General features: G+C 49.6%; 1 protein-coding gene across 1 annotated transcript in view; it reads left to right on the plus strand.

The window, feature by feature from the left end:
* The first annotated feature begins 9,077 nt into the window (after positions 1–9,077).
* The window catches only part of PRICKLE2 (prickle planar cell polarity protein 2), a 103,102-nt gene continuing 99,047 nt past the window's right edge, over positions 9,078–13,132 (plus strand). Inside the window, exons 1-2 of the mRNA XM_030282814.4 lie at positions 9,078–9,231; positions 9,481–9,566. Coding sequence (XP_030138674.4) covers positions 9,190–9,231; positions 9,481–9,566 — 128 coding nt within the window. The 5' untranslated portion in view covers positions 9,078–9,189. The remainder of the gene's footprint in view (positions 9,232–9,480; positions 9,567–13,132) is intronic.

Here is a 13,132-nt window from a genome sequence, read left to right on the forward strand (position 1 = left end):
TTAGGTTTTGCAGCACTCTTCTTCAGTCTCTTTGTGCAGTTTCAGAGACAGAGGTGATTGCTTGATCACTTTGGCCTTCTGCCCCAATGATGGGCATTTTTCTTCTACAGAAAAATAAAATACATTTTGTTGAAGGCTGTTGGAAAGACATGTCTCAAGGGATTAGTCCTAAATCAGGACATTTGACTCCTTTCCTTCCTTTCCCTCATAGCCACACTTTGAAAATTGAAGAGTGCAGAGAAGCCTGTTCTGGTGAGTCTTTCCAACACAACTCCTCAAACAGATGATTGAGGGCTGACTCAGAAGAAAGCGTTGTCAGGGGAAGAGCACTGAGGTGAGACGCCTCCCATTACCCGGCACAGGCACAGGAATTCAACCCAACCCAGCCTTCATTAACAGCTGAAGTGGCTCAGCCCATGCCTTAAGTTCTCCCATCTTGAACTCTTGAAATGGAGAACTCTTTCAATCAGGTCCTTGTTAGAGACGTGTTTCAGTTCATCCAGAAGTCACAGCCCTTTGTGATGTTGGTGGCGGCTGTGGGAGGGATGAGTCCCTCTGCAGTACAGATTCCTGGAGGCAGCTCCGGCTTGCACTGAGCAGGAGGGAGCTGATGACCGAAACTGGTGCCTGTCAGTCTCACTCCAACATTTTCCAAGTATTTTTGCCTGTGAAGTGATCCAGGCAATTGGAATTGTAGCTTTCCAGAAGCAGATTTAGCTGACAAGTTTCTGACCTTTCTTTGCAATAGCGAGATGAAGAATGCTAACAAGTTATTTTCAGCCTTCACAGAAGAGTCTGAGTTTCCACCTCAAAGTTGGCTTAATTTTCCAGCTATTTAATATTAACAAATATAAGGCACGGATTTCAGGAAAACAAGAAAAAAAAAAAAGAAAAAAAAACACCACCACAGTATTTTGACCTAACCCAAAGGCCTTTTATACTATATTTCCTGAGGAGGTTTCTTTTGTTTGTTTGTTCCAATTAAAAAAAAAAAAAAAACCAAAAAAAACCTATGAATCTTTCCATTAAATTACTTCTGCCTCTCTCTACTTATAAATATTGGTTCTGAAGTGTTTGGAGATGTGATCTGTTGACTGTAAGTACAACATGTAAGGTACCTGATGTAAGGTACCATTTTAAGCAAGGGGAGATAGAAATGCATTTCTCCTTTGTGACACTGATCCAGGTCCTTCCAGGCAGGATATGAAATGCAGAGGCTGAGGCCATGCCCATCAATCCATTTCCACCAGGAAAACCTCAGTTCTGCTGGGAGCAGAATGGTTTCCACATTACATCTCCTCACAGGTTTTGGCACATGCCTGGCTCTAATGATCAGCCTGAGCTGCCAGCAACAAGATCAAGCTGCAGCTAATTAAACATGTGTTGGTAGTCAGTGTCTCCATTTCCAAAGAGACAGTATGAGGAGAAGAGCCAGAAGTCTGGAGTAATCTCTGAATACAAAACCCTTTGTATGTGGGGCAAAGGGTGCAGGGGGAGGCAGGCCTCTGATATTCTCTCTTAAAATCATTACTTGGCTCCATTCATATGCTTATAATTTCTTCATCCTTCTTTAGTGTGCGCCAACATTTCAGATGAGCAATTAAATTAATCCAGTCTTTTCTGCATTGTCCTTTTCTAATCCATCTTCGCTGGCTTGCTGACCTTCCCCTTTGAAGCTATTCACGGCTCGCTGCCTGCCTTCCTAGCCCCACGCAGAAAGGAGCACTGACTGTGAAACGCTCTCATTGCTCCTGCTGCCAGAGCAGGGAGGTGGGAATGGCTCCCTGCAAACTCGCTGGCAAGAACAGACGTGCCCAGGTTAGCTGCTGTTCCTGGCAAATTCCAGCTGCAGTAAATACAGGTGGTGCCTCCAGGCCCCCCCGGCGGGTGGGGGCGAGGCCGCCTGCAGCAGAGGATGCAGCAGGTACCAGATGCTGCCAGAGGCTGGAGCTGTGGCCTCATGCATGCTTTGGACTTCCCAGATGAAGTTTCTCAGCTTGGTCCCAGGTTGGAGTAGCCCTTTGGAGCAGGATGCACGTGTGTAGTGGTGGGAGCATGCAGCTCTGCACTTCCCACTGAGGCTGACGCCTTGCCAGGGCTTAGAACAAGCAGGTACACATTGGTGGCAAACAGAAAACACAGCATAGCTGAACTGGCAAACAACTGAGACCTAGAATTTCAAACCACGAGCTGCTGAAAGGAGATGTAGGGCAGCAGTGGCCATGGAGGTTTGTTTCCTGGCAGCACAGGAGCAGCACAGTGAGTCTGAGCCTTGTCTGTAGGAGCAGGAGGCAATGGCCTTTCTTCTTACCTGTGCTGGGGTTCAGCTGCTGCAACACTTTGCTGTCTGTCTCTCCTTCACTTTTCTCCTCCCAGGGTATCCCTGAGCATGCCATGTCTTCTCAAATCCACCAGGACAGTGGTACAGGTGATCTAAGGAAACCCCAGCAGATCACTCTGCTGACTCTCACTCGAGCTGCTGCTCCATTCAGGTAGGGCAAATGGAGAGGTGATACCCTTTAGATCCACTTTTTAGAGATACTTCTAAATTCTGCTGACTGAATTGCATGAAGTGGGGTGTCCTCAAGACATTTCAACAGCTCTTGTCAACACCGACAGCTTCATCCTGCTCTGTGTGGAAAAATGCAGTGGGTGTGCCTTGTGCTGGAGCAGAGCTCACCTGGAATAACCCCTGAGAGCTGCCTGCCTGCCCCAGAGAGGCTGTTGCCCAAGATAACCTGAGTGCAGCCTCCTCTTCAGCTTTCCTCCACATTGTGCAAGTGCTATGTGAAGCTTTCCAGGTACGACTGGCGTTCTGATTTCACTAATGGCATTTTCCTATCTCATTGTTCCCACTGGTTTGGGGCTTTCAAGAACTCAAATGTATGGCAGCATTTAACTTGGGAGAACCAGAAGCTTTTGAGAGCAGGTGTGTCCTGGGCTGTTCGCCTTGGCTAAAGAACTGGTGGCTCCAGCAGGCAAAAATAGCACCAATATAAAACCTGATAACATTGGTGTCTAGAAAAGAAACAATTTCTGGCATCTCAGGGCCACAGACAGTTTTCTGATTTTTCCCTTTGGCCAGCTACTTAATTTCTCATGATCTGAACTACCACCAGCAGCCTGGTTTTGCTAGGCATTTCTCTCCCCTATTTATAAGCAGGTTTCAACCCTGTAAAATGGTAAGTAAAAGACTCTTTTCTTTTTATCACAATTAAAAGAGACAATGAAACAGCTTTAAAAACATGAGTAAAAAGACCTTTCCACCTGCAGGGTGGCAAATGAATGATTAATTTGAGGGATTGCAGGACATCTGTGACGCTTCCAGTGCTGTGGCAAAGGAAGGGCAGGATGGCTTCACTCCTGCCAGCTCACCTGCTGCCGTGCCTGCTCACACCTGCCTCTCTGCCAGTTACCCTAAATTGGTTTGTTTTTCCTTATCTTCATAAACGGTCCTGAAAAGTCAAAGAAGCATGGCAGAAGTGTGAATTTACAGCACAAAGCAAATAATTCTGCTGCACCAAAGAGAGCCCCAGCGAGTGAAGGGGGATAGTAGAAAGTTACTTGTTGCTATAGCACTAGGATGTTGTGTGCAAATTGGCAGAGTCCCACCTGATCGCTTTGCTTAGCCTCAAATTGAAAGGCATTAAGTAACCAGGTGAACCGGGGCCATCTCCCACCCCCTTTGTCAGAGAGGCTGGGGGAGCTGTGCTGAGGGGTTCCTGGGCTTGACAGCAGAGAAATACAGATCTGGGGAAAGCTGAAGCACTGGCATTGCATTCTGGAGATCAACAGCCTGACGGATGAGGAGAGGGGTTGGAAAGGAGTGGAGGGAGGGGAGGGGGCCTGTGAGACTCTGCCACGCTGGCATCAGAGGCCAGGGTGCCTCCAGCACCTCAGCAATGCCCAGCCTGCCCAGTGTGAGAGGGGCAGGTCCCTTTATTAAAGGGTAAGTTTTATGTCTCCGCTTGGCTCTGCATTTCATAGCAGGTGCTCCTCTCCACAGAGTGGGACTGGGCTCCAAGTCTTTTTGGTGTGGACTCCAACTCCCAAATGCTATTTACAGGGAAATTGAAGACCGCCTTCAAAATTAACAATAGATGGCTATAAATCTTACTCGGTTACCTAGCAACTAACACAATAAAATCCTAAGGTTAAAAGGAGAAGGGTTATTTGGAGATACCTTGGGGAGCACATAATGGCCATTTGCATTCCTGGGTGGGAGGACACAAAAAAAATTCCTGGGATATTTACAAATGAGTGTATTGGTGAAAGAAAAAAGGTGCAATTACTCAGTACTGTTTTAATCAAAATACCTCAGAACAGAGAAATCTAACAAAAAAAAAAAGTAGTAGTCAAATGGCTGTGATAAAGAACACTGAGAAAATGTATGGTGATCTGCAGAACTAGTAGAAGGGTTTGTTAAGTTGCTAAGCCCACTTTGTTACCATTTGTGACATTTGAAGAGTGTGTACTGCAAAGTATCCGTGTAATTAACCTTCCAAATGAATCTGACCATTACGTGCCTGATGGAATATGCCCCAGAAAATCCTACGCAGTGCAAAAAAAATTTAAATCCAAAGTAACATAGCATGATTCATCCCGGCCTGGGTTCCTGTTATGCACAGCACAGATTGAAATTCCATATCCCCACCTCAAACTGGGGTTTATGCACAGCCTTTTCTGCCTGCAGCAATCAAAAATCTTGGAGCTGGAATGAGTGGAAACACTGAGAACTCCTAAAAGACCCTCATGGGGGCACATTTACCCAGGAAGAAGGAGGCTTGGTGGAGGAATGATGCAGCAAATCAGATGTGTAGTCCCCATCACACTCCTTCAGCACCTGTGGCACTTAGAGATATTTTTAAGCCCGCCTTTTGCTGTTTGAAAGGTTTCAGACAATAACTTCCTAATAACAGTCAGACATTTATTACCTTCAGGGTGCTAGATGGAGACAGGATTCATGTTGAGCTGTAATTCACCTGTACAGGCTGCTGGCAGAAGGAACCACTTGGTATGTAACAGCCAAATTCACCTTGATTTCACAGAGGGGAGAAATGGATGGGTCCAGCATAAAGATGAGAGCAGCTTTCTGCCTTGCCCCACTGCTTTCTGTTGGTGTTACCCCTGCCTTGGTGCTGATGGTCAGGGCTGTAAGAGGCACAGGGGTGCCAGAGCTGATGGAGGATGCTGAGAGCTTCCTGCATGTGAGGATTTTGGAGGTGATTTCCTGACATGAGGCATGGTTTGCAGGATAGAAAAGCCAGGGGCACTTTCCTGGAAAGACTAGCAAATTTTCCTGGCTTCACACACAAAACTGTTTTGTCTGCCAGCTAACTCCCATCCAGAATTGCTGGACCAGAGCTGGAGCCAGACTTTCCATGGTCTTTGGTGGCACAAGTTGTCCCCATATTTCCCATCCCGTGGTTGCAGCTGCTGCTGTGGACCTGCAGCTCCCCTTCCCAGGTGGTAAGAACTGCCCACTGGGCTTGGACACAATCGCTGCTGCTACTGCACATGCTGGTGTCACACACAGGATGGAAGTCACCAGGAGAACAGAGCCCTAATGACAGCTCTGCCCTGCATCCCAGGCTGCTCTTCTGCACAGATCTATCCTATGCTAGTCCCTGTTCCACCTACTTTGTGACCAAAAGCTAAGGCAGGAGCTGTATTTCACCTTTCCCTGAGCTCTTTGATGTTCAGCATAATTATTTCTGTACTATCAGGTACAACAAGAAGCAGGAAGCAAAGAGCATCCCTGTCATTTCCCTCCTCTTGGCCATCCACAACTTCAAAAGGGAAATGGGTCCAACTCACAGTGCCTGAATGGAGCAAACTGGGTTTTAAACTGGTTTAGTCATGAGAAGGGCTGGAAGGAGAGTCATTCCTAGGCAGGTTTGATTGAAACAGAAATGGGAGGGGAAGATCACGCATGGAACAATTTAAGTGACAGCAGAAACAATAATTTGTCAGCCAAACTGTCTAGCATGTATTATACATGTGTGTCTGTTCCTGAGCCTATTTGACAGCAGTATCTGACACCCCCCACCTCCAAGCTGAGTCTGCCTCCACTCAAGAGGAAGATCTCCATGTCTATAAAAATAATAATGCAAAATCCACTTTTGAAAGTAGCTCTCACAGTAGCACAGGTAGGGCTGGAGCTGTGTTGCTGTCCCCTGCCTACCCAGCCACGCCAGGATGGTGCATCATCCCCTTTGCACATGGTGAGAACAAGGGAGTGGGAGTTTATTTCCTGAGAGATCTTTACTCTTGGCAGCTTTTCCGGGGGAGGAAAGAGAAGAGGAGCATTCAGGCCAATGAGATAATGTATCCCCTCCCTTTCCCAAATGCATCCCAGAGATGATGTTCTGGCCTGGCTGTTTCCTTATGGAGATGGAGCATCTGAGCATCCATAAAAGTGGACGGGTTCCTCCTGAATAGCCCTTAATTTACCTTGGATGTCTCAGACCAGAGAGAAATTGTTGTTCCCATTTAGATATTAAGGTGACCAGGAGTCCCTAAGGACCTGACTTCACTGGGGTCTGTGCTACCTGAACATTTTTATGGCTCTGCATGGACCTGATTTCCCCAGGCCCCTCTGCAGGCACAGCAGAGCAGAAGCAGTGAGCACCCCTCACCCCTCTTATCTGCATTTTCTGCACTCCCAGGCTGAGCCCTCATTTTCCCTTTTCTGAACATGCTGATGCAAGCCTTGATGCTCAGAGCCTCCCCTGCCTTTTGCTTGTGCCACCCCCTGTGCCTGCAGTATCTGCTGGCATGAGCCTGGAGGACACAAGCACGCAGGGTGACAGGGAAGTTTGGTAGCTTCATGGACAGCTTGGGAGGGGACCAGACAGCCTTGTTTTAAGTAGCAATTTAGGACTTGCATCTTCATCAGAAGACTGGAACTGTGATTCAGTACAGCCACACCTCCAAGGAATTTATCCTCCAACTTTGACTTACATTTTCTGTTTTAAACTCATAGCAGATGTCCTCACCAGCCCTGTTATTGAGGGCGCACAGCATCTCATGCAACAGCAGAGCAATTAAAGAGGATTTGCAGGTCACCTTTAAAGCTTTTCCCACAGCACGTTGAATCTTGTTATAAATCCTGTATCCAATACTGCTTTTATTTCAGCAGTTTTAATTTGAGTTTTAAATACTCTGACTCTTATGCAAGACACCCAAAGTGCTGGAGATTTTCAGGCCCTCTCTTGCATGACACCCACTCCTTGAAATCCCATTGTCCTTCTGTAGAGCTAACAGTAACTCAGCACCCTGATAATGTATTAGACATGGGATACAGGCTGTAGGTTGAGATGTTTCAACATGAGGTCCAACCCCAGTCTGCAGCCAGTTGCCCACTGTGTGATGAAATGTATACTTGGAGAGATTGCCTCTTCCCTTGAGAGTTTATAATATATTCATGCACCACTGTATGAGCTGGAAACTGGGAGAGAAACCAAGAAGGAAAATGATGAGGAACTTTAGCAGAAGGGAGGAATAGAGGGAAGCTTGGAGGGTTTTGGAAAGGTAAAAATAGCAACCACAGAAAAACAGAGCAGGGAGCATTCGATATTTTCTCAGTGCCGTGAAGAAGGAAATTTTCTCCATTATAAAATTCCCTATGTGGAGGGTTTTTTTTTCCTTAGGTTGGGTTTGTTTGTTTTATTTGGGTTTTTGTTTCGGTTTTGTGCTTTGGTTTTGTTTTGTTGGAGGTTTTTTGTTTTTGCTTTTAAGGAAGCACAGTATTTATGGCAGGAAAGAGTGAAAATCTCCCTGAAACTTTTGTCTGAGACTCTTCAAAAGGCCACCTCAGCTACACAGCTCCCAGCCTCATTTCAGCTTCCCAGGGAAGAAGATACAAGAAAAGAATTGACAAAAATGAGAACTGATTGAATGAAAAAAAGAAATTATCAAAGGGTTACCATTTTAACCAGCTGTGAGGCAGCAAGGCAAAGGAACAAAGAGGCAGGGAAGGAGGGGAAGGAGCTGACAGGATCTGCAAACAACCACAACCCTGGGTGAAGCTGTGAAATGCTAATGGCGAAGCCGCTCCAGCCCCACTGGGGAAGAGTTTCGGAGGAGCCCTGTGCTCCGTCAAGCGTTTGCTGCTCCTCCTCTCCTCACAGGTCATTTTGGTCTGCCTTGCACCAGATGAGCTGTTTGCTTGCAAACCCCAGGGGCATGGGGTGGGCATTGCTTTTGTGCAGTGTATGTATGACAGGAGTGGGCTGATGTATGGGCAACTCCACGGCTCCCAGTCCCATGGATCCCAGCATCGCAGCTCCGAGCCCCATGGATCCCAGGATCACAGCTCTCAGCCCCATGGATCCCAGGATCCCAGCTCCCGGCCCCATGGATCCCAGGATCACAGCTCTCAGCCCCATGGATCCCAGGATCCCAGCTCCCGGCCCCATGGATCCCAGGATTACAGCTCCCGGCCCCATGGATCCCAGGATCCCAGCTCTCGGCCCCATGGATCCAAGGACCACAGCCCTGCTGCTCCACAAGCAGCTCTGGGAGCACCGTGAGCTCCAGGGCTGTAACAGGTGCTTTGTGTCCCCCTCCAGCATCTCAGGCCGCAAATCTATTTCCTGCGACAAGTGTTTTTCCTGCACCCTGCTCGCGTTTGCGGGCTAAACCTCTTCTCCTTGAGGAGGGGATCAGACGCCCGGCAAGAACCCGGGATGATCTCTCCTTGACTGGGCCAGCAAAACCCCTGTGCACAGCGCAGGCAACCTCAGCCCTGCAGAGCCCCACATCTGCCCTTGAGGAGCTCGGCTCCTTTATCGCCACCCAGACTGGAGCCTAACGAGGACACGGCGCTGCCCACTGCACACCCGGCCGAGCGCGGCGCTCTGAGGGCGGCGGGACCGCGGCCGGGCCGGGCAGGGCGGCCCAGGCCGGGAAGGGCTGGGGGAACGTGGCCCGGGCCGGGCAGGGCTCGGGGAGCCCGGCTAACCCTGAGGGGAGCGCCGGCAGCGGGGCGGGAGAGCCGGTCCCTGCAGGGCCGAGGGGCGGGCTAGCCGGTCCCTGCCGGGGCGGCGCCTGCCGTGCCGAGGGGCGGGTGAGGGGCGGGTGAGGGGTGGGAGCGCGGCGGAGGGGCGGGCCGGGCCCGGACGGGGCGGCCGCTGCTGCCGCGCACTCGGGCTGGGCTGCGCCGGGCTCCGCGCCGGGAGCGCTGCCATGTTCGGCCGCGGCTCCCGCAAGCGGCTCTCCAGCCGCTCGGTGAGTGCCGGGGGGTCCCTCGCCCTTCGCCCCCCGCCCCGCCCCGCTCCAACCTGTGGCTCTGTCCCGCCGCCCGCTCCGGCTGCGCCCCGCCGCCCCATGTGCCGCTTGCTTGGGGTGCGTTCCCGCTCCAGCGCTTCCCCTGCCCTCTCCCAGCCTTTCCCCCGGGCGTGCCCCTTCCCTCTCCCCCTGTGCCTGTTCCCGTCGCCCTCGTCCCGCAGCCGGCGCTGACTCTGCTGTTCCTTGCAGCTGACGGCGTCGGGGGAGCCGGAGCGGGGCCAGCCCTGCAACACCTGCGGGGACCAGTGCCCGGGCTTCGCCCTGCACAAGTGGAGGTAAGCCCGGGGGGACCCCCGCCTTTCCCGGCCCCCACGCTGGTCCCATCGCCGCTCTCCCTCCGCGGCGCCCTCCCAGTTCCGTGCGCGGCCGGCGTGCAGGTGTGGCTGCTCGGGGCGGGCTCGTGTTGGTCCGGAGCGCCTTGCCCACCCACGGTGGGGTTCTGCGGACACGGGTGGGCTGTCCCCACACAGGTGTGCCCGTGGCCGCCGCCGGTGCGGGGCGCAGCAGGATCCAGATGCGGGACTGGGGTAACTGGTTTGGCGATTACCAACTCGCAGCTTCTCCATTGCGGTCAGGAGCTCGTCCTGCTGCTCCGGGTCGTGCCGGGGGCTGAAGCCGCCCTCACCTGTCGGGGATAACCGGGGTGGGGTGGGGAAAATGGGGCTGAAGGGGTTTTTGCGGTCTGCACCAAACCGCTGCGTGAAACTCTGGCAAAAATAGTATTTCTGTTGTGTCTCTGTACAAACCTGACAGTGCCGGTGCCTGCTAAGCACAGCAAGCCCCGACCTTCTCCTGGGTCAGCCCTTTCTCCCCTCCCCATGTTCTGCTGCCTCGAAATGAGTTCCTGCTGATGTGCGATCTGGGACTTGCTGATCTTAAATCTGGGCTGTGGGCCCTGGGAGCTCTACACAATCTTAGTAGGCCAGGGAGCCCTTGACAACCTTTTAACCTTATTTTTCAGGGTATACCCTTTTCTCCAGCATCTGCTGTGCTTGGCGTTCCTCCCAGCCTCTGCCCTACTTCTCAGAGCTGTGTCTCACCAGATTAGAGCTTGGATTCAGAGCAAGGATAGGGGTTGATATATTCCTCTTGAGTTGGATCTTAATGTTTAGCCTTGCAAATCATTGTTCCCTTCAGCATTTGCCCCAGGTGTGGTGGGACGGGTTCCATAGGCTGAGGTCTGCCCTGAGGGATGCACAGCAGCAGGTGGGGCTCGCCATGGTCCTCCGGCTGTCCCGAATTTCCTGTGTCCCTGCAGAGCCGCTTTGTAATCCTTAAAAGTGCCAAGAGAACTTTCAAATGCAGGATAAAAAGCCGTAGTCACCAACAGTATTTCTTCCCTGCTCCAAGGACTTGTGATGTGCTGTGCTTCATGTTTCCTTGTGTCAGAGAGTACAACTGTACAGCAGCTTTTGAAGAATTACGTGAATTTTGATAGGATCCCACCAGAGGCCAAATGGCCCAGCAGAAGGGGCACACCACTGCCTGGGGAGTGTCAGGTGGAAGGGATGCTGCAGCTCTTTTTAGATTGTGCTCTCTGCATTGGCACACTGCCTCTAGGCCAGATCCTGCCAAACCCCATGTGCAGGAGCCTCCAGCCTGCCAGGGCTACCCATAACCATCTCCTTTGCTGAGGACCCCCAGACATGAGAGAGGATTTTTGCTAAAACAGTGTGGATTTTTCCAGCAGCTTTCTCTCAGGAAAGAAGTGGTTATGTCGCCTGGGGCAGGAGAAGGATGGGTTCCCTTTGGGTATGGGTGGGGTCAACCCCCAGAGGCATTGCAGCCTTTGTACTCCAGCTTTGTATCCCACTGAGCCGGTTAGACCTTACACCAAGTTTCCTTACACCAGGACTCGATTAGCTGAAAGCCCTCCTGCAGACATTCCCATTTAATTGCCTTGATGTAAGAGTAATTATGCAATTAAACCAAATAAAGGCAGTCTATTTGCCAGAACACAATAGAGAGGAAATGTGTTCATTTTTTACTAGCCAGTGGTCTATTAATGCCAGGAATAGGTAAGCAGACAAATTATTCCCAGTAGTTTGTAGGTTGAAAACATGCTGAGGAGCCCGTGCCCTCTGTGCAGGCGATGTTACAGTCACTGATTGGTGGGGCTGCTCACCTGAATGAGACTGAAAGAAAACAAGGTTTGCAAGGAGATCCTCAGATTAGGGGTATAAATCCAGATCAATTGACCACTAGAGATTTATAAGGCTTTTTATAATCCTTTGACATCAGAGTTTTGCAGATAAATGTAAATGGGGTGGTTTTTGCTTCAAAGATACAGAGTGGTGATAATGCTATAGGGAATTTATAAACTTGCAGACACTGAAGCCATTGCTGAGACAGGCATGGTCTATACCTAATTATGCTGGACTCTGTATTTTCTACTTACCTGTGATTTTAGGTGTGATCTGTGCAGGCACTCCCTCAAGCAAGCAGATTGCTTTGTCAGATGAAGATTCCTGTGTTCCTGCGCTCTGGGCATTGGTTGAATTTATCATTCCTGGAAGCACAGGCATGCTTCCTGAGACAGGGAAACCTCTTGAAAATAAATTATATTCTGCAGAACTCTTTTCAGATATTTTCAGAATAAGCCTGGTCTCTGTACTGTAGGTGATGTGCAAAAAGAAGATGACGGGATTGCTAAATAATTAAAAAACGTCCCTGTTTTTTGAAGTTTGTGGAATCTTTATACTTTTATTCTGAAATTATAATCCCACATTTAAGGTAGTGGGTGAATGATCCTGTGGCAGTGTCAGTATATTTAATGCTAATGTGGTGGAAGCAAGGAATTGAAAACACCTCAGTTAAACCAGAGCCCAACTAGAGCCTACATCTTACTCCCTCAAAGAGCTCTCTTCTGCATGTTGCAGATTTCTGCCTCTCGTTGTGAGGCAGAAATTGAATTTTTAGATTTAAAACATTTAGTCCCAAAGAGGAAAAAGTAACTGGTTTTTTCTGAGAAGGTTTGGGGGCAAAGTCCATGAAGACACAGCTATCAAACTATAACCAGTAAAACCCTGAATTTCTCATGGGCTGAGCAGAAAAAAGACTCCTTCCACTCGTCTCATCACTTTCTGCTGTGGTGGGTTGTCAGCAAAGTGCCAAAGGACTGAGTTCATCTGTGTGGGCTCCAGTCTAGAAGATGGAAATGGCATGTACGTAACCAAATCCTCATTAAAAAAGGTGGCTTTGTGTGGAAAAAGGGAAATCAAATTCAATAAAAATTGAACTCCTTAGGAGCCCGGTTGCTGTTTTCTAATCAGATCTGCATTACATTAAACTGTGTGCCATTCAGCTTGTTAACAAGCTTTGGCATTAAATAAAGCTGTCACTGGAGTTTGGTGAATGAATAGCCATTAGCAGTGTCTTTTGCATAATGTCTTGCAGAGAAAAGCCTTCCAGGGAGGTGGTCCAGGAGCAGGGAAGGGAATTTATAACCTAGTCCCGGTGCAATTAGTGTGAATATGCAAACCTTAAAGGTGACAAATGGTTAGCTTTTGCTGCTGTTAAGCTTACTGTGAAGAACTAATTTCAGATTTACTCCGGGTGAAGTAAAATTACAGCTTTGGTGCCACAGTTAAAATAGTGTATCCTTCGTGTTGGGAGATTGGCATGTGTTTAGCACACGGAACCATGGTTTGTTTGCTCCTGAAGAAAGCCAAAATACTCTTGCAGTTCAGCAGACCTTGCTGTTCCCTCCTCCCTGCCTTCTCCAAACCCACTAACTAAAGAGATAGATGCAGGACACCCAGGTCTCAGGATGGTGTTTGAGCTTTGGTGTGAGGTAGGGGGATGTGCCACCTGGTTTGCAAAGCCTGCAGAGGCAGTGGCA

Source organism: Taeniopygia guttata, chromosome 12, assembly GCF_048771995.1.
Source record: "Taeniopygia guttata chromosome 12, bTaeGut7.mat, whole genome shotgun sequence".
Classification (NCBI taxonomy): Eukaryota; Metazoa; Chordata; class Aves; order Passeriformes; family Estrildidae; genus Taeniopygia; species Taeniopygia guttata.